Source organism: Cydia fagiglandana, chromosome 9 (genome assembly GCF_963556715.1).
Source record: "Cydia fagiglandana chromosome 9, ilCydFagi1.1, whole genome shotgun sequence".
Taxonomy (NCBI): Eukaryota; Metazoa; Arthropoda; class Insecta; order Lepidoptera; family Tortricidae; genus Cydia; species Cydia fagiglandana.
In genome coordinates, this window is record NC_085940.1 from 1,306,789 (window position 1) to 1,328,523 (window position 21,735).

Genomic DNA, 21,735 nt, shown 5'->3' on the forward strand with positions numbered 1-21,735 from the left:
TTTTTTTTAGCCAGACATGTTCATTTATGATGGACAGTAAACTGAAATAGATATCTGAAAGTAAACACAACAAAAGGCAAAGGTACAGTACGTCGGCAGCCGACAGTGGTTTAGTAGGTTAGTTAGGTTATCCTTGTAGGTCTTGGACGGTAAGACCTTGTATATTTTAATCCCTAGCTGATGAGTGGTGTTGATGCGTTTACTCATTACAATCAGAGTAATTATTTTATATAACGATAACGTTCACAACAATGAAACAAAGAATGACTTTTCCGACAAATCATATCATAGTAGGCGAGGAATCACTATCGCACTTCTGAAGCTGTAAGAGTAAAAACACCAGACACCACTTTATAACAAGATTTATTAGGGAATCACAAATATGGGAATATAGTTCTGAAATAATATGCCAAGACGCTCTCGCGTAGAACCAATCTAAAATGGACGACCACCTCTAGTGATGTGACATTGTCGGTTATCGTAGTGATGTCAAACACCGACGGATGACGATCTCGCCGTATAAAATGAATGCACCCTTTTGCGTGGGAGGCACGTGAATAGGTTGTAAATGCTTAGACGGTTAAGTCACTACTACATCAAATTCCTTGCCAAATACGATTATATAGGTACATTTGCCAAATACCGTTTTTGAAAACCATGTTAAGTTTTGGCACTTGCGAATCCCACGTACGGTTGACGCTTGGACGCACTTGGACGCTACATATATGTAGGTACATAGGTACCTACTGTGACCTATCTATAGAGACCTAAACATATTTTGCTGTGAAAAGAATATCATAACATAAATTAACTAATTGAGGCTTTTTATAATTAGATTGACACAGTCTGTTGGGTGTTATCTGATATCCGCAACTGTCTCTAGTCTATTAATATGAGTATTGATTACATATATTGTCAGAATGAATAAGACTCATTAGGTAGCACCGAGACGGGGAAAACAACCCCCGTCAATTAAGGGGTACATCAACAAGTTTAACGACCTCTCGTTAGCTGTACTATACTAATATGTGCGTAGGCATTATTTATGTAAAGTGTTTGTATTAGTACTGTTTACTACATATTTTTTATTAAGAGACCGTCGCGTATGATGTATGATATGAATAGAATAGAATAGAATCCTTTATTGCGAACCATGGTATATTTTAATAAAGTTACCTACAATAAAAATATTTTAGAACACAGTATGGCACCCTGGTATAGGGCATTGCAAATTATTAATCTTATGTCTAGTTATTTATGGAACATTTTTTTTTAAACTTAATAGTGCTACATAACTGTAACAATATATAACACTGTTACATAAGATAATAATCCTAAATAATTATAACTTTACCCTATGATGATATGATTCTCAATACGCGCGATTCTCGCGTATGGGGTATGAGTATGAGTATAACACCGTAACAGACAGACAAACAGGCAAAGTTACTTTCGCATTTGTAATAGGTATTAGTAAGGACTAACAGGGGTCGTGTCGCAATAAAGATGGGGGAAGTTACTAAGTATAAGGAGTCGTTATTGAACAAACTCGACCGCCTTGACACGACTTACTGAGTTTTTATCATTATCCTACTTCCTTCCGCCCTGTGTTGTTTGCACCACTCGTATAGTCAGCGGCATTGTATGGAATAATAATATTACTTCGCGGAAATCGCTAAAATTTCATTTCAATTAAAAGTTTTACTTTGCTAATTGGCTAATTAAAACCTAAACAAAACCCGCCTATTGACTGTTCATTATGAAATTATTTTTGGCAAAAACTTTAATTATTTAAGATGACTCGTCACGTTAAGACCGGGCCGTGTCCGCGGGCCTTCCGGAGCTTACTTTTCTATGAAATGACAGGCGAAGACATGATGCTTGCCATAGAAAACGATGCGCCGCGCCGGAAGCTCCGGCTCGGACACGGCCCGGTCTAACGTGAGTGATCCTTATTGTTGACTGTAGGACCTGTAGGTACCTATCTTATTGTTTCCACAGCTAGGCAACTATAATAATCATCGAGACAATTCTAACATATATCACAGAGTTCATGGGAACTCTGTCCCGCGTACATTGTCATCGAATTTATTATAGGTACCTAAGTATATATGTTGCAGTCAAAAGTGTGAACTAAAAAAAAAACCCTAACCTACCTATCTCTACAAGTACTTTTGACTGATAGTAATAGTCACAATTACTATTAACCAATGATTTTCAGGTAAAACTACTTTTGACCAACATGCTCAGTCAAAAGCAGTTTTGCCTGTTTTTGTCGGTTAAAAGTTCTTTTGACCAGTTCACACTTTTGACTGCGACATATACACCTACCTAATCAATTAAACATTTATTTATTTATCCCTAAACATTCGCATGAAAATTCAAAATGTAAGTTAAGTATTTTGTTTCTAGCATTGTCATTTAAGCCACTTGCAGGAAGGAAAACTTGATTATAAATTTAATGTAAGTAATATATGTGTATGTGTAACAAATAAATTGTTCAACTGGATGCTTTATATTTATATACACTACTTATACTTAGTTTCTCCTGAAAAATATCACTCAATGTGTAAACGACTAGGTATTATTATATTATAAGAATACAGGCAATTTTTTATTAAGTAGGTACCTATAATAAATAATAAATATAAATAAATAAATATTATAGGACATTCTTACACAGATTGACTAAGTCCCACAGTAAGCTCAAGACTTGTGTTGTGGGTACTCAGACAACGATATACATATATGTATAATATACAAATACTTAAATACATAGAAAACACCCATGACTCAGGAACAAATAGCTGCCCTTACTGGGATTCGAACCCAGGACCATCGGCTTCGCCAGGCAGGGTCACTACCCACTAGGCCAGACCGGTCGTCACCTATTTAAATACTATTACTCGGTAATTAATGTAATGATCTACATAGCTAAAGTAGGTACTGAAAATTTAACTAAAAAAAAAACAAAACTACATATACAAAGAGGCATTCCATATGTCACACTTGTAGCAATTTTACTGTATCTTTGCTTCAAAATTAGTAACCATTGACCTCTGATTTGTATACATATAATACCTAATATTGATAAGGATCCTATGACCGAATTTGTACTTAATACCGGAAAATGGGGTGAGTTGGGTAAAATTTGACTTTCAAACCTCGATAAAATTTTATTTTTTCATGTGAAAACTGAATGGTGTATATAAATAAGTGGTTCGGACGTTTATATTTTAGTTTGTATTTTATTTTAGGTAGTTCCATTTCATAACTTTGAGGATAAAGAGGAAAACCCACCTCACCCCGTAGTGCTTCGTATTTGGGGTGAGAGGGTTTTTCATACAAAGGTGATTTTGGAAGATGGTTGGATCGTTTTTTTTATTATGCGTATTACTATAGCCCCATTTTAAATTGGAATACATTATTTTTGTAGCAGTAAGCCTTAAAATCCCTTCTCACCCCCCTCTCAAACCTTCTTTCCCCATTCATAATCCAACTCTCCCCGCGAAACCTACTCACCCCGTTTTACGGTAGTCTTTTCCATTTGATCAGTGATCACCATACAGTCCACACACATGAAAGAAGGCAAAGCCCTAATACTTAACAGTTAACACTTTTAAGCCATACACGGGCACGGGAGTCCGTGCCAATATTTCTATTGCCATGCAGCTTATGAAACCGAAGCCTTTTCATTTTATGGTATTGGTTAATAAAGGTGGGGTGGCATATTCCAATCGCTTCCATGAAAGTTTTAATGGTTACGGCGGAAATGATCCACCCGCAAATTGTTCCTTTGTTTATTTATAACTTACCTTGTGTTATTACCGTGTTACAGTGTTAAGTAACAAGTTAACCGCAATGACTGCAGTGTGTATATGCACCTGTATTCTTATATGTAACAGTGGCGTAGCTAGAGAATATGGCGCCCGGGGCAGGCACCAAATTTGCGCCCCTCCACCCCTGAACCAACGAAACCAAACCAAACGAAATGAACCAACGAAAGGGTTACTTTTTTACTTATTAAAGTTTAGGTATTTTTAAATTAGACAAATAAGTGTTTTTAGTAGGTATAGGTACATCGGTGGCTAACAAGCTTACGACGTCTATATGTCGGCGGCAGATCGTAAAATCGGGCATATCGAGATATTCCTAGGCATATCATTAAACGCCGCCATTTCATGATCTGACTAAGATTTGCCCAGGCATATCACGATCTGCCTTATAAAAGAGGCGGCAGATCGATCAGAGCATTGGCATTCGTTGATATTCCTAGCTTCATACCGGGCGCATCGTAAAATAACCTCGTGAGGATTGCACGATATGGATGGTGTTCGCTAGGCATATCATGAAATGCCGGCGTTTCATGATTTGCCTAGGAATATCATTCTGTGAGGTTTGCACGATATGGCTGGCGTTCGCTAGGCATATCATGAAATGCCGGCGTTTCATGATCTGCCTAGGAATATCACCCTGTGAGGTTTGCACGATATGGCTGGTGTTCGCTAGGCATATCATGAAATGCCGGCGTTTCATGATCTGCCTAGGAATATCACCCCTTGTTGCAAAACGACGCGGTTTTGGAATGAGATGCAATGCTAATTCACAACATTCAGGATTCTGTACCTGAACCTGTATGAGGATTCTGTATTATCGAGCATAAATATCTTTACTCGCCGGTAATAAACGGTACAACACGATAAAATAACCAAAGGATATCACGCACTGGACTGACCTGATACTGCAGCAATGGCGGAATCCTCTCGAAGCCACTAGTTCTTTTTTTACGTTCAGCACCTCCTCTTTCACACGCCGGCCGGCGGTACGTTAAACAGTCTTAGGCCTTTTGTCACGCACGATATATCACTAAAACACTTAGTTTTGGAGGCTTAATACATATAATGTGATTTAAATCGATAGCGGTCGATCCGCATGCCACGGCGTCTCGCTAGTTCTCTTTTTCGCCAACAGAGGCGCTGCTGAGGCTCGTCCTGAGCGTGCCGCCCGAGAGTTTTGGACGATCCTATTGGCTAAAATGTCAATATTGTATCGTTGTGAAGTGCGTTTTGGCTTTGCATCGATAAACGGTAGAAGCGCGCAGAAATTTGATTAATTACTTAAAACTAAACGTTAAGAACGGAACACCCCTTGAGGCTTGCACGATATGGCTGGTGTTCGCTAGGCAGATCATGAAATGCCGGCGTTTCATGATTTGCCTAGGAAAATCACCCCGTGAGGTTTGCGCGATATGGCTGGTGTTCGCCAGGCATATCATGAAATGCCGGCGTTTCATGATCTGCCTAGGAATATCACCACTTGAGGCTTGCACGATATGGCTGGTGTTCGCTAGGCAGATCATGAAATGCCGGCGTTTCATGATCTGCCTAGGAAAATCTACCCCGTGAGGTTTGCACGATATGGCTGGTGTTCGCTAGGCATATCATGAAATGCCGGCGTTTCATGATCTGCCTAGGAATATCACCCCTTGAGGTTTACACGATATGGCTGGTGTTCGCTAGGCATATCATGAAATGCCGGCGTTTCATGATCTGCCTAGGAATATCACCCCTTGAGGTTTGCACGATATGGCTGGTGTTTGCTAGGAAGATCATGAAATGCCGGCGTTTCATGATCTGCCTAGGAATATCACACCCTACTTATTTGATATGCCTAAACGTAGCCAGGCAAATCGTCAAACGTTGAGGTTTGAACGATATGGCTGGTAGTCGTTAGTCAGATCATGAAATGGCGGCGTTTCATGATATGCCTAGGAATATCTCGATATGCCCGATTTTACGATCTGCCGCTGACATATACACTTCAGGCACTAGGGGTGTTACATGCGCGTTGCCGAACATTTTAAAACTTATACAGTTCTTTTTTGGAGATCTCCTTAGACTTAATGGTTCAATATCGCTTGTGAGTTTGGGATCGTAGACTATTCATAGGTACAGCGCGCCTTTGGACTGATTTGAAGGATCCAAGGTAGCATCCAGGTGCTCCTGCCCAAAGGTGACAGCAGTATATAGGATCAGTACTCAATATATAGGATCGTCTATCCCAGAGTAATGTATCGCCTCCCTTTATTGAGCACACCGAGTTTTTTTGGATACGAGCGCAGCCTACCCAGCAAGGTGGCTACGAAATTATTGGACGTCACTGATGGAGATGTCAACACAGAGGCTCCCAATACTACATGGGAATTGTTGTGCCTTGAAAAATGAGGTTTTCTTAGCGGTAAACGCGCAAAATTGAACCTTGGTGGGATTTCATTGGACTAAATTGTCCCGATTCCACACAGAAACTCTGAATAGAATGCTCTCAATACCTGACACAAGTTTTTCACGACATTCCAGTATTACAGAACGAGCGATGTTGGCACGGCATTAAGGATGTACCGACTAGTCGCCGACTAGTCGGGAAAGCCGACTATCCGGCCACATTTGTAGTCGGCGATTAGTCGGCGACTAGTCGGCAAAAATGGCCGATTAGTCGGCACTTTATTAGTGAAAGAGAACAGAAAAAAAAAGAAATCAACAGTCAATATTTGCCATATGTTTTGTGTCTATTTTAACAAAATACCTATTCAGGGTGCAGACGAAAACTTTTGTTCATATAATTTGGCCGTTTGATCGTCATCGTATGTTGGTGGGCTGGTGTTTTCCTCTCGTGTTGTCGATCTCAACTGATTCTCGTGTAAATTCATGGCCATGTTCTAAAGTTGATAAAATGATTTTATTATTATTCCGTTTTTGTTTTTTTTTTAATGGTTGAGCCATGGGGAACTGTTAATGTTATTGCAAAATTTAGAGACTTATAAACAGGGCACGTTGCTCGTAATCTCGTAAAGACGCTGACCATAAGTGATAGGTTCTTAACTGGCGACTATGTACGGGAAATAGAGCCTTGGAAATACCTCCTACAAGTTATACTGACGGTCTGCTCAGGATCGCAAAATAAAAGAAATACAGAAATCGAACGAGGATTCTTGTGATAGGTCTTTGAACCTGTAGAGAACACCTTTTAGCTAAGCTAATAATACATATATGATGAATAGCGCAACCAAAGGAGCAAAACTATTGTTTTTCACCTGAAATTATACGAAACTAATGATCTGGCCGACTAGCCGACTAGTCGGCCGACTAATCGGCCATTCGAGCGCCGATTAGTCGGCTAGTCGGCCAAATCAATAGTCGGTACATCACTACACGGCATGTGTTATACAGGATGGTACAAACCTAGACGTCCAAAAAAATTTATTTTTGATTCCTCACGCTGTGGGCTATCAGAATATGTAGGTAGGAGTATGTTAGCCGACTTTTCGAATAATGATTTTTATTACTTTTAACTTTTGTTAAGGAATTCCGGGGTGAAGCAATTAATTTATTTTAAAAAAACTATCGAACTTTTTTGAATGTTCCTTTTCGTAACATAATCCTTGACAAACAGTACAGTTGCTAAAAAACACAACGGGTTGCACTCCGGGAGTGCCGGCAGAAGTGAAAACTCAATGACATTGTAACAGTTCTTCGATCAGGTCACGTGTCCATCTTACGGTCAGGTGACACCTGTTACGAGTTTAACATTTTTTCCCCGTGACAAAAAGTGCACAGCGCCGCTAAAGAAGTTTTCACTTCAAAATATCAGCATCCTCACTTGGCTGAGTTGGGAAAAAAAGACAAACTTTTAAGCCGACCACTGACTAACAGGCCGCCGGATGATATCGGCCTGTCAGTTAGAACAAAATTTTGACAGCTCCGAACAACTGACAGGCCGATATCGTCCGGCGGACTGGTAATCAGTGGGCCCCTTTCAGCATGTCAAGCTTAGATGTTGCCCTTACCTAAATAAATAAACATTACAAGCGATTTCAAGGACTTTTGGTTATTTTAGAAACTGCTAGACCCTAAGTTTTTTTAAAAGGTAAAAAAAGTGATACTCAGTAGTCATAATTTGTCAGAGTCGCTGGTCAAAGGAACTTAGATAGGAATTAGTAATTCATTAAAAAAAATCTACTTTTGTTATTTCTACTATTATTTTATGGGGTCACTTCCCCATCGCTATTTCATGTAATCAGTAATGAGCGGACGACGGATGCAATATACGTCTTATTACGAAGCATTACGTATATCGTTTGACAGGATTTTGACGTAGGTATATTGCATCCGTCGTCCGCCCATTTGTTATCAGTGCAAATACCACGAACAATTATTAGAAGAAGAAGGAATAAAAGCAAAGTAAAGCTTCACCCTGGAATTTCTTAACAAAAGTTAAAAGTTAAACTCGAAAACTACGAAAAGCTACCTAACATACATATACATGGGGTGTAAAAAATTTTTTTGGTCGTCAAGGTTTGGACCACCCTGTATGCAGGGCGGCTACAAAATAACTGCATTTCCGTATACTGAGCAATTTCTACTATGATGCCAACCCAATAGTCACAAAAAAAAAATTTGGCTGTTTCCTACATTTTGGCTGGTCCATTTTCTATGGGAGGTTTATTGCCCATTTTGGCGCCCCCCCCCTTGGACGGCGCCCGGGGCACGTGCCCCCGCCAACCCCCCCCTAGTTACGCCTCTGATATGTAATTCTTATTCTATTTACGCATACCGCGAGCATCGAGGATCGAGAAGGGAGAAGGTGTAAGCTTTTCACAGTAAGCCCCATCTCACAGTTAAAATGGTTTCCTCGAGCAGTCAACTCGCTTATGGCACTCCGAGCACGAGAAAACCCTGCCTGGATAAGGCGTTCGTCGCTCTTGTTACGTTGACGACCAAAAATGGACGCCGTTGCGCGTATGCTCTGTAGGCCTTTTAAGGCTGAACAACCTAAATGGCGAAGGTGATCGCGAATGATGACAGGACGTTAGTGCAACAGTTCGAAATAGGAAATAACCTCAATGGTAGCGCAGTGTACGGGTTTACACATTGTAGACGAATCTTCTATACCAAAGATCCAAACGGGAGTACTTATTCCAGTCACTCCACTATATGCAAGTAAGGTCTAGACGGAGATAAGACTTTATTCTAATTTAGAGTTTCGCAGTCCATACAGATATTCATGATTAGTTGCTAGATTTAGACAACTTCACATGACCTAAGATTTCCAAAACGATTTCACGATATCCATTGCATGAATATACTGCCTAGCCTAGATCTGCTTATAAGATTCTCCGGGTGTTGGAAACCATGCATTGTCTATAAGCTCATATCCCCAAGGTGAATTTATTGGACAGAAAAATCCAGTATCCACATATATACATACAGCAATTAATTAAGAACGTAATTACTGAAATCACACAAGGGCAGCCCTAGATCAGGATCGTGTTAGATCGTCCAACTCCAATGGGTATGGGATCATTATTCTATAGAGAGAGATTCTAGCTAGAGGTTATTGGGGGGGGGGGGGCGTATACATTTTTGTCCAATACTAGGTAATATATTCATTTGATCCCCGTCAGTTTATCTCAGAGCGCGGCGCGCTCATTCTTTCTTCCGTGGTTTATCTTCTTGGTAGTTTTAGTGATATTTTGAACATTCTATAGAACCCCTACAGGCCGGACATCCTGCATGTGATGTATGTAGTTAAACGTTGGAAGACAGACACAAATAGATCCACTACACAGACCGGTATAACTCTCGCCTCTTTTCCAACAGTTAATCTTACAACTGAGGGTCAAATTACAATAGGCAGCTGCTAATAGTGTGGAAGTGTGGAATATAGAGTTAGTTAAGTGGCATTCACATTCCGCGCACACGTCCGTCACATAACCAAGGTCGCGATTCGCAGCGCGCATAAGCAATGCAATCACCAAGTTCATTGGCTTCCCTAGACATGCAAGACATGACATGCGACCTGAAAGACATCTAAAGCTGGATAAACATTATAGTATAGTATAAGTATAGACCCCAGGGCCCAGATCCCAGCGGTCGCCATACGTCAGGATTTCCCCTGAAATTTCAGGATTTTCCGGCTTTGAATTTGCAAGGTCCCCCGGGTCTTGCCATGTCGAGGTTTTTAGAAAGCTCAAACTATTACCCACTAGGAGTTACATAAAAGTTTGAAGTTGTAGTAAATGCTCTAGCATTTGGTGGCTTGTGTTAGCTACAGCAGATTAAAAAAAAAACTTCAAGATAGGGAGGCCTAAGTTAAAGCACAGGTTAAACTGATCCTATAGTGGGGTTTGGAGGAATTACCCTCCAGGAAATGTCAAGATTTTTAGGGTGATGTATTTGGATTGTGTGTGTGGATTATTTCATAACCCTACTCTCTACTTCAGTCTAGTGGTTCAACAGAAGACTCGACTCTAGACTAGACTGACTCGAAAGTTTTTTTAATAAGCGCAGAGTCGCATATTAGAGAATGAATTTAGACTCTCAAGAGTCAAGTTCCTAGCAATACTACTAACAACTAATGCGGATAACCTCAAGGGCCGGAAATAAGCGATGACAAGCACTAGAAATATTCCAGGTCGAACCTGCCGGCCTAGCCAAGGTTACAATCGCTATCGCTTCGACAACGAAAAGCATTATGTCTCTCTATCACTCTTCCTAGTTATGCGACAGTGACAGTTGCGTTGCGATACTTGCGATCGCTACGGAGCGTAAGCGATCGGCATCTTGGCTACGCGACCTGGTCAAACGGACGCTGCCCTATAGTTCGTTTTTTTTAGCATTAGAAAGAACTCCGCAGAAGCAAGCGTGCAGTTTTTATCAGGCTCGTTAATTATTAATAATTATTGAATTATCTAATGTAGTATGGTCAATACATATAATTTACTTCAAATTGTTACCGCTAAAAGTGCCAGATTTAGAACCACAAGCGAACTTCTGCGAAGTTCTTTCTAATGCTAAAATAAACGGACTATAAAAGGTGGATGCGTCATCGTCCGCGCCACACGTTTATCATATAGGTATGTTGATTCACTGCTATATACTTTTCCTGTAAACAAGGACAATACTAAATTATATACCTACGTGTTACGAGATTGAATTTAATTAAAACAGTGTTAAATCCTGCAATTCCTGCAAGCAGCAATGAAATATGGAACTAATTTAGTGGGTTTAGTGGAATGGATTTAGTGGGTTTTGCTTGATTTGTCGTCTATCGCGGGCATCTAATAGTGCTTATTCATGTAAGTGAAAGACTGCAAAATGTGTGCAAATATTAACATTAGCAAAAGCTTGTGAAAGTAGGTGCAGTGCAGGCCTGCAGGGGTGCACTTGTATGGCGATTTGTTTCGTCTGCCATCGATTTTCCACACCCCTTGCAACGGACTGAGTCATCATTCGCCGCCCTATTACCTACGAGTATTATTACATACATACTAATACTTATTCGTCATATTTATTTCTACATCTCTAGTATGCGCCCATCTTACGGCGCGATTCGGGAAATGAATTAGAGATTCACTAGATATGAAAATGTGACGTTCCACGGGAAAAGGTACCTTATGAGGGTTTCTAGTTTCGGAGTTATGAAATGTTTTGTAAAGAGGTGAAAAAATGCTCAATTTTTTTTTATTGTGTGATCTCAAATCTTAATGCGTAACGTTCGTTTACCTGTTTTTATTTTTGTTATAAGTTAGTTATAAGCCTAGTAACGTCGTCTCAGAGTTTAGTAAAAAGGTACCTTATGGAAAAAAGGTTGAAAATTTCCAAAAAAACTAGTCAATACGGGAAAAGAAGTTTGGTAGAGAACTGTATTAGCATTCTGCAAAACTAATTTGATAATTTCAGTTCTGGTTGGGGCGCCTAGCAAATATTATAACCGTACATCGACCGACATTATAAATCCAAGTAGCCTGCTATTATACTAAAGTTACTCTCGTCAAGTCTTTCTTAACTAGAATAATCTTCATTTGGTTTGGTCGCATGCAATAAATCAGCCATTGGTTTGCTGAAAAATGCCAATACCCGACGCATTACCTTATGGAATATCTAAGGTCATTGAACCTCAATGCCGCTTGTCTTCAATGGCAACCAAAATATATTATTGATAAGAAATAGACGATTTATAACATCTTTACCCCAAAATATTATTAGTTTATCCTAACTGTTCCATCATCATCATGCCTCATCATGTAACTTAACCACAAGGTACCTTTTCATTACATACAAATTATTGGTCTTTTTTAAGATTATTATGACGAAGAACCAATTAAATTTGTGGCAGTTTAATGTAAATTAATATTTTCTATTCATAAAAGATAAAAGCTTCAATGTGATTGATGTTTTGTAGTGATGTATTATTAGATTTATTTCCATAAGGTACCTTTTCGTAAATGTATGGAGCAAATACTGTTATTGTTATGTAAGTAAGTTTAAAGTGGCATCAGGGTTGGGCAAAATACTGGCTTCCACGTATTTCAAATACAAATTACAAAATACATTTTTAAAAGTATTTGAAATACCAAATACAAACTACTTTGGTGACTGGTATTTGAAATACAAAATACAAATTACAGTGTTTAAAATAATGTATTTCAAATACAAAATACAAAATACTTTTTTTTGTCTATACGTTTAGTTTTTTTAACGAATATCCTTTCCTAAAAACGTATAGGGCCATTGCGCTTGTTTTCGTCCAGCTCTAGTTTTCGTCCACTTGACGAAATTTGAATATAAACCTACATTGCTGCAGATAGTAAATTAAAAATGAAATATTTATTTGCCTATCTGTCAAGTCAAGTGGTCGAAAACTAGAGCATGGGCGGAAACTACTGTAATGACTCTATCCCCCGGCTGTTGACGAAAAGTTCCGCGTAGAATAACTCGCGCATGGTACATATTTGCCCTCGTACAAGTCGTACATTATATTTAAAAAAAAACGTTCCATTTTAGGATCATAGTATTTAATAAAATGTATTTTCTAGAAATGTATTTTGAAGCTTGAAGTATTTGAAATACAAAATACATGTGAGTGCAGTATTTGAAATACCAAATACAAAATACTTTTCCAGGTAGTATTTGAAATACAAATACAAAATACTACAATGTATTGTTTATTATTGTTTATTATTTATATAAATGATTTGCCAAAAGCCATCGAGTATCCAATGGTACTCTTTGCTGATGACAGCACCATAATGTTCACTTGTAAAGATCCAGAAACATATGAAACTGAAATATCCAAGACATTAGAATCAGTAATAAACTGGTTAACTAGCAATAATTTAAAAATCAATTTAGAAAAAACTAAAATAATGACATTTAAACAAAGGCGAAATGATAAATGTAGTTTAAATATTTCATATAAGGGGCAACAAATTGAGAAAACGGATGTGACAAAATTTTTAGGAATAAGCTTAGATCATAAATTGACATGGAGAAATCAAATAGACATTATATGTAAGAAACTGCATCAATTTTCATATGTTTTATATAATTTAAGAAAGATTGTTAGTGAACCAGTTGTTTTGACGGCATATCAAGCCTATGTAACATCAACACTAAGGTATGGCATTATATTTTGGGCCAACTCAGTTGACAGAGAAGTAGCGTTTAAAGCGCAAAAAAGATGCATTAGATCATTGTGTGGAATTCAGCAACTGGGTTCATGTAAACCATATTTTAAAAAATTAGGACTATTAACTCTACCTTGTTTGTATATTTTCGAAATTGTAATTTTTGTTAAAAGTAATCCCCACTTATTTCAACAGTTTAAGAGTATACGTCTTAGGAACAAAATAAATTCAATGCCTTCCAAAACAGCATTATATAGGAAAAGTATATTTGGAATGGCCCCACAAATTTTTAATAAAATACCGAATGAATTAAGAAATTTAGAGGATATGACAAGTTTTAAAAGTAAAGTTTTTAAATATTTAGTTGACAAAACATATTATAGTGTAAGCGAATTTTTGTTAGACTATAATTAATGGTAACTGTGCACAGCATGTAGTCACAGTCCATTAATGACAAATAATTGTACGCCTTATGGCACAACATAGTGATACAACAGTAATACTATAAGATCTGTACTTATGTACTATTCATACCTATGTTGGACAAATAAACGATTTTGTATTTTGTATTTTGTATTTCAAATACGTATTTCAAATACATGTAATTGAAATACTGCCCAACCCTGAGTGGCATAAGGGGATAAATATAGTATTTAGTTGGGGTTTTAGGATTTATTTCATTTGAATGACATAATTTCTTTCATATGTGCTCAGAAAAATTGATTGTGTGTTACATTAAAAGTAAAAATATTCAATTTTCTGATTTTATATGAAAAAGTCAGAAAATACATTTTCACCTCTAAATCGGTATTGTTTTTTGCTTAAACTGTCTCTCAGTGTCGTTTTCTATTAGATAAAATTTAAATCTTGAGAGCTCATTGCAATCAATCGTGAAAATGAAATAAAACTTTATTTTCAAGAGACTGGTTAGTATACACATAAATCAGTCGGTATCAAAGGTTTCTATTGGCATTACAGAACAAGTCGCAACATTTTTTTAATCTCAGATATATAAAGTATTATTATTTGTAGTCAACTATGTAACTTACTTCAGGAACATAGTTTTTTAGGCGGCTAAACTTAAAACTTCTCTATCGTAAAGTTGCTCATTTCACAACATTATTTTCAAAAAATCATATCTCTGTAACTACGCAACTTAGGAGGTTGATCTTTTGTGTTATCGATAGCTTATTTATTGTAGATTACTGGGGTATGCATAACTCCATACCCGCCATAAGGTACCTTTGACCGTGGGACGTCACAAATAGTAAAGTTATGTGACCTTCCAAGGCAAAAGGTACCTTTATGGCGGCTGGCGCTTACGTCGCATAGCGCATAATATTGGCGCGGCGTTAATAATCTCCAACTGCCATAAGGTACCTTTATCTGTGGGACGTCACATATCTTTACTATTTCATATCTAGTGAATCTCTAATTCATTTCCCGAATCGCACGGTTCGTCACAATCAAAACATACAAGTGCAAAGATTTTTAATTGTGCACGAATTAAACCGAACACATTTCAACAAAAACATGTCGTTAACCAATAAAAATAAAGCACATATGTACAGTGCGGAATGAGTCACTATCATATGTTATTCGGGTGAGTCATAACAATTCGTGTGTCGCGATCGGTCTGCTTTGAGATATTGTCATTGATGGGTGAGTGATACTGACGGTGACGACACTGATGTAGGGTCAATTGGACAGCTGCTCAGGGTATCCGTCTCTGTTGAGGTCTTTTCGCACGACCTTACAATGTGCAGAACTTTTAGGATGCCTTTCCACTCATGCAGCGATGAGCGGAGATGCGGTCGTCTCAGCGTCAGTGGAAATCCAGCTTTATAGTCGGATTAAGGTAAGAAGTAAAATTGGCATTGTAGGTACCAAACTTCTCTTTTGAATCGGACTATATCATGTATGGTACAGTTTTTCTTAGTTCTCTAGAATTTATCTTAAACCGCCAACAATGTAGCACCCCAGCAACTTTCATTTCTAATTTTAGTTAGTAGAATTTAATACCTACTTAAAATGCATTAAACGCAAATTAAATATAATTAAACTGTTTTAACGCCAAGCAAAAGTGGTGACATTAACCCAGTTTCCGAGTAGGTAGGTAGGTACTGTACGTAGTAAACACATAATGAATCATCATCATCATCATCATCATTTCAGCCTATATACGTCCCACTGCTGAGCATAGGCCTCCTCTCATGCGCGAGAGGGTTTGGGCTATAGTCCCCACGCTAGCCCAATGCGGATTGGGGACTTCACATACACCTTTGAATTTCTTCGCAGATGTATGCAGGTAACATAATGAATACCTAGTCTTATTCTACCTCATATGAAGTGGAGTAGGTGGAGGCGTCGGTGCTAATGCTGGGGAGCGGCTAAAATGCCGAATCATAGAGAAAGCACCATTTTGGTTTGAATGACTGGTGTTTTTGGTAAGTGTACAAACAAATTGGAAATATTTTTGGCTGCCCAGTGATTGACCCTACCCTAGTGAATCTAACGTACAGTGACCTACCTAAGTACCTATACTCTCAAATAAGTCTCAACTGGTGGAAAAGGCCTATAAGATGACGCGCACTTATACCTAATATAGGTAGGTTAGGTGCCTATTTAATTATTCATAGCTACACTAGACTAGACCAAACCAAAGACATATGTAACTTCGTATTGGAACGCTTCGCGGGCCGGATTTGACCCGCGGGCCGGGGTTTGGAGAGCCCTGTTCTAGTTAGGGTTCCGTACCCAAAGGGTAAAACGGGACCCTATTACTAAGACTTCGCCGTCCGTCCGTCTGTCACCATGCTGTATCTCACGAACCGTGATAGCTAGACAGTTGAAATTTTCACAGATGATGTATTTCTGTTGCCGCTATAACAACAAATACTAAAAACAGAATAAAATAAAGATTTAAATGGGGCTCCCATATAACAAAAGTGATTTTTGACCAAAGTTAAGCAACGTCGGGAGTGGTCAGTACTTGGATGGGTGACCGTTTTTTTTGCTTTTTTTTGTTTTTTTTTTTGTTTTTTTTTGTTTTTTTTTTTGCATTATGGTACGGAACCCTTCGTGCGCGAGTCCGACTCGCACTTGCCCGATTTTCTAATACACACTGTATCCTTAAGTTAGCACTCTTAGTTTCAATAGCGGAAGCAGTTATAAAGTTGACCCAAAAATTTTTTATTAAGCTATGAGCTTCATCACATATGTTCCTTGAGTAATTCTAAGCATTTCAAGCCTGGGAGGCAATAAGAAATGTGTGTCTACTCGGATTTGTAATGGATTCAAACTTTCAACCCCTTTTTAACCCTGTTAGGGGATGAATTTTACAAAACGCTGAAATTACTTTTCCTGTCTTTTAATAATATCCCCAAATACAAAGATTCAAGTCCCGCGTTCGAAAATTTTTCTGATATCCATACAAACTTTCAACTCCTTTTTCACCACCTTAGGGGATGAATTTTCAAAAACGCTGAAATTAGTTTTCTTGTATTTTAATAATATATCGTTTTACGAAGTTTCAAATTCCTAGCTTAAAATAAAACTTGAACCCCATACAAACTTTCATCCCCTTTTTAACCCCCTTAGGGGTTGAATTTCTCAAAATCGCTTCTTATCTCTTGTACACTTTATAAATGTAATCTAGTGTGCAAATTTCAACTTTCTATCTTTTGTAGTTTCGGCTCCGCGTAGCAAAAATCTCCAACCAAATTTTTCACCTTTTTACGTTTTTCTTGTAAAATTACTATGAAATTGAAAAAACAAATATCAGCAATGAATTCTACGTCTTTGGTTTATACGAAAATGATACCAAACTTGCCCTAGTACCCACCAGGATCAGAGTAGATTTTTTTTTAAAGATGACGGATGGCGGCCGTCTTTGTACCCCACCCTCCCCCCCACTTCAGGCTAGAAATGCTTAGAATTACTCAAATATCAGATGTGATGAAGCTCATAGCTTAATAAAAAAATTTTGGGTCATGTATGGCAGCGTTACATAACTGACTCCAGTACTACGGTTAACGATAACATAACCATCAGGCGAGCAGTATATTATGTCGGTGGCCGATCGTAAGATCGTATATCGTGAAATTCCCAGGCATTAGCCCCGCTGCGTGCGGCTCCTATTTCTGGGCAGTTTGCCCTTCGGGCACCTGAAGCAACCTAACGAACATATCCTACCTATTTATTGGTTTAATGTAACTTATGGTCAAAACATTACGATCTGCCTGATCTTACGATCGGCCGCCGACATATTATACAGATACACGGTGGCTAAAAAATAACTGCATTCCCGTTCCCAGTGAGGTTTTGGTTTTATACTGAGCAACTTATGGGACCAACCAAACCCGAAATCGCGAAAAAAAAATCTGATGCGTGACGCGTGACATGACTGCTTTCGATGATGAAATTAGGAATGTGAATGCGTGTTAAAAATTAAAATGTTTACTGTCAATAACGACTTAACAACCTCGAACATTTGGTATGGATCCGCGAATGCTAATCAGAGAGGCAGGTCAATGACCCCACACCTTTCGTCAGAACGTCAAGATAGAGAGGCGTTGTGGCGGCCGGCCTCCACGTCAAAAAGGATTCGGGTGATTTGAAGAAAATACTGCAAATGCAAAAAGGGAATCAAGGGAAGTTCATATGACGGAAGGTAGGTAGCTAATACCTACTTAAATGCTTCCTTTTTTTCAGTTCAGTGCTTTTTAGATTTCATTGTTAATTTCATGAGTCATATGAGTTTCATGACTGCTGTTAATACTATTTCTTTTATTATTTATATTATATGTCTAAAGCCTATCATTGTATTTGAAAAACCTATTTTGTTTGCTTTAAATAGGTAGGTATAAATATTTTCCATGTTTCCGTTTATACCCCTTTTGTATCACTTTGTATTTCATCAGTTGACAGTCTTTATTAAACTTATCTACCTACCTAGCCATGAATTTTGCACACATCAATCCTAAAACATAAATTTTTAGAATATTTTGATGTATTGGCATAGCTATGAATATTTAGCCACCTGCACAAAATAATTAAGTTGTCCATTTGACAATTTTGGTTACCTGCCGCATCCCAACTCTCAACCTACTATACGGGAGGCGTAGAAAGTATGGAGTCAGACTATTTTCTTGCAATTTTTATTTCTGCTGATTTCGGCTTCTAGGTATAGTTAATAAGGGACCCTTATGGTTTAGCCTCCTGTCTGTTCGTTGTCGTTGGTAACTAATACTAAAAAACTTACATTTAAACGGCACTACTAGACCAGTTTGGTATGGTAGGTGAAATACAGTATGACCACATTTGAGAAACATATTACTTAAGAGTATTACTTTATTTTTTGAGTTATTTAGCACTATATTCATGAAAATAAAACTTAAGAGTTTTAATTATTAAAAATTGTTTTACCTCATTTTGCTCACATTCCTAATAAAATTTAGCAACATAATATTAGGTAAGTATTTTACTTAACAAGCCGCTTGATATATGTAGGTACGTATTTTATGAAAATATTTTCCTGAATCGACCAAGTTCTGTAACAAACTAAACATGACTAAATTCCATAGTAATACGAATATGTACGCATTAAATGTAAAATGTCAATAAAATTCTGGTTATAAATGTTATAATGATATTTATTATTCAAGATCAGTAAGATTGTAAAGGTATTATTGCGTTGACGCACCCGCATAATCCGAGACACGTAAGTTTTTTTACACTTATCGTTTGATAAGCGCTTACGATTCCTTATCAGGGCACTATCAGTATCAGTGGTATGTGAAAATGCCTTTACCTTCCTAACCATATATGGTCACGAAAATTGAGCTAGTCAGCCATTGGTGGATATTAAATGGTGTTGATAGTGTTAATTCTGATAAGAAACGTTTTATATAGTTAAACTCTCGCCCGGCAGCCTCATTTTGCGCGGTGCTTCGCAGGCAACGGTCGTACTTTACTTTATTTATTAAATTAAAAGTAAGTTTAATATTTTTTTATAATTACAAAGTTAATCTTCAAAGTTCATTTTCACTCGACTTGTGATTGTGGATTAAGTGAATTTTAATTCGTTTTTATTTTTTACTTAAAGTTACCTATGTGATATATTGATTAAAGTTACATAACGTGGTAACTACTACAAACGTGTGATGTGATACCGTTCGGGTTTACGATTTTCCATGATTTGAATTTGTTTACCTATAATTCTAAAGTTGATATTCTGATGCCTTCGCCTACTTTAACAAGACTACAAAAATATTTATTAGTTTTATAAATAATTAAATATCACTTATTGTGATTTCTCCAAAGTGAATATGTTTTAACAATAGTAATTTTCAATTTTGGCTGCCAGACCAAAACTCTCTTGGCACTTGGACTGGTTACAATTATTTGCGCCGACTTAAAAATAAGTGTTTAACAACTGGATCTCGGTTCAACATTAATCAATGTACTGTACGATATCACATAAAACCGTTGCACGTCAAGACGCTTATCCACTAACTTTGTATATCTTATCTCATCGAGCGCGTGATTGTGAAGTAACATTCTTCAAGAGATAGCGATACGTGCCTGATAATTATTTTATTACCTTTGCATATATTACATATCATTGTCATATCTTGTTACTGGTAATAAAAAATACTACATATAGCTTGCGTAACACCAGATTTTAACCACAACGTGGAACTAAAACGGAAAGTGTGCTTTTTAATTTACTCCAACTTTATTTTATTTTATTACAGACTAACTAGTTCAATATGTGCGACGAGGAAGTTGCTGCGTTGGTAGTGGACAATGGGTCCGGCATGTGCAAGGCCGGGTTCGCCGGCGACGACGCGCCGCGCGCCGTGTTCCCCTCGATCGTGGGCAGGCCACGCCACCAGGGCGTCATGGTCGGCATGGGACAGAAGGACTCGTACGTCGGCGACGAGGCCCAGAGCAAGAGAGGCATCCTCACCCTGAAATACCCCATCGAGCACGGCATCGTCACCAACTGGGACGATATGGAGAAGATCTGGCACCACACCTTCTACAATGAACTGCGTGTGGCGCCCGAGGAGCACCCCGTGCTGCTCACGGAGGCTCCCCTCAATCCCAAGGCCAACAGGTACGTGTTTCGCTTGCGCTATAGAGCGTTCGCCGCTAAGTTTTCTTGATTATTGTTAGCTGATAATGCCCTCTGAACGCGTTGCTAACGAATCGTCGTTTTCTTTTCCAGAGAGAAGATGACCCAGATCATGTTCGAGACCTTCAACACACCCGCCATGTACGTCGCCATCCAGGCCGTGCTCTCGCTGTACGCGTCCGGTCGTACCACCGGTATCGTGCTAGACTCCGGCGACGGTGTCTCCCACACCGTGCCCATCTACGAGGGCTACGCGCTGCCCCACGCCATCCTGCGTCTGGACTTGGCCGGTCGCGATCTCACAGACTACCTGATGAAGATCCTCACAGAGCGCGGCTACTCCTTCACCACCACCGCCGAGCGAGAAATCGTGCGTGACATCAAGGAGAAGCTCTGCTACGTCGCCCTCGACTTCGAGCAGGAGATGGCCACCGCCGCCTCCAGCAGCTCGCTCGAGAAGTCGTACGAGCTTCCCGACGGTCAGGTGATCACCATCGGCAACGAGCGATTCCGTTGTCCCGAGGCTCTCTTCCAGCCTTCGTTCTTGGGTATGGAAGCTAATGGCATCCACGAAACCACCTACAACTCGATCATGAAGTGCGACGTCGACATCCGTAAGGACCTGTACGCCAACACCGTGCTGTCCGGCGGCACCACCATGTACCCCGGCATCGCCGACCGCATGCAGAAGGAGATCACGGCATTGGCTCCTTCCACGATGAAGATCAAGATCATCGCGCCCCCAGAGAGGAAGTACTCCGTATGGATCGGTGGATCTATCCTCGCCTCCCTCTCGACCTTCCAGCAGATGTGGATCTCCAAGCAGGAGTACGACGAGTCCGGCCCCTCCATCGTCCACAGGAAGTGCTTCTAAGCGCCATAGTAAGACTGTTCCTAAGTTATGATGCCCTACACCGAGACCCAGAACGGGAGGCTCAAATTACGCTTGTGATCTTTATTTAAGTACAGTATTTAAATAGGATGTAAGGTATCGTAATATGCATATTACGTAAACTCAGCGAAACATGTTCGCTCGTTTTTGACAAAGATTTTTATTTATTGTTACGTGACTAACCCAAGTCTTTTGTAATAAAAGATAATTTATATACCGGTATAAACAAGCATTTTT

At 38.9% G+C, this 21,735-nt stretch overlaps 1 protein-coding gene across 1 annotated transcript; it reads left to right on the forward strand.

Moving 5' to 3' along the window:
- The first annotated feature begins 20,207 nt into the window (after nt 1–20,207).
- LOC134667119 (actin, cytoplasmic A3a) lies at nt 20,208–21,727 on the forward strand. Its single transcript, XM_063524401.1, has 2 exons — nt 20,208–20,588; nt 20,700–21,727. The coding sequence occupies exons 1-2, from the start codon at nt 20,239–20,241 to the stop codon at nt 21,478–21,480; spliced, it is 1,131 nt and encodes a 376-aa protein (XP_063380471.1). The 5' UTR covers nt 20,208–20,238; the 3' UTR covers nt 21,481–21,727.
- The last annotated feature ends 8 nt before the right edge of the window (nt 21,728–21,735 follow it).

What these genes read in the sequence shown, in the direction of transcription:
- LOC134667119 (XM_063524401.1), top strand. Translation starts at nt 20,239, where the DNA reads ATGTGCGACGAGGAAGTTGCTGCGTTGGTAGTGGACAATGGGTCCGGC. An exon ending in CTCAATCCCAAGGCCAACAG is followed by an intron (nt 20,589 to 20,699) that starts GTACGTGTTTCG and finishes TTTCTTTTCCAG; the next exon opens with AGAGAAGATGACCCAGATCA.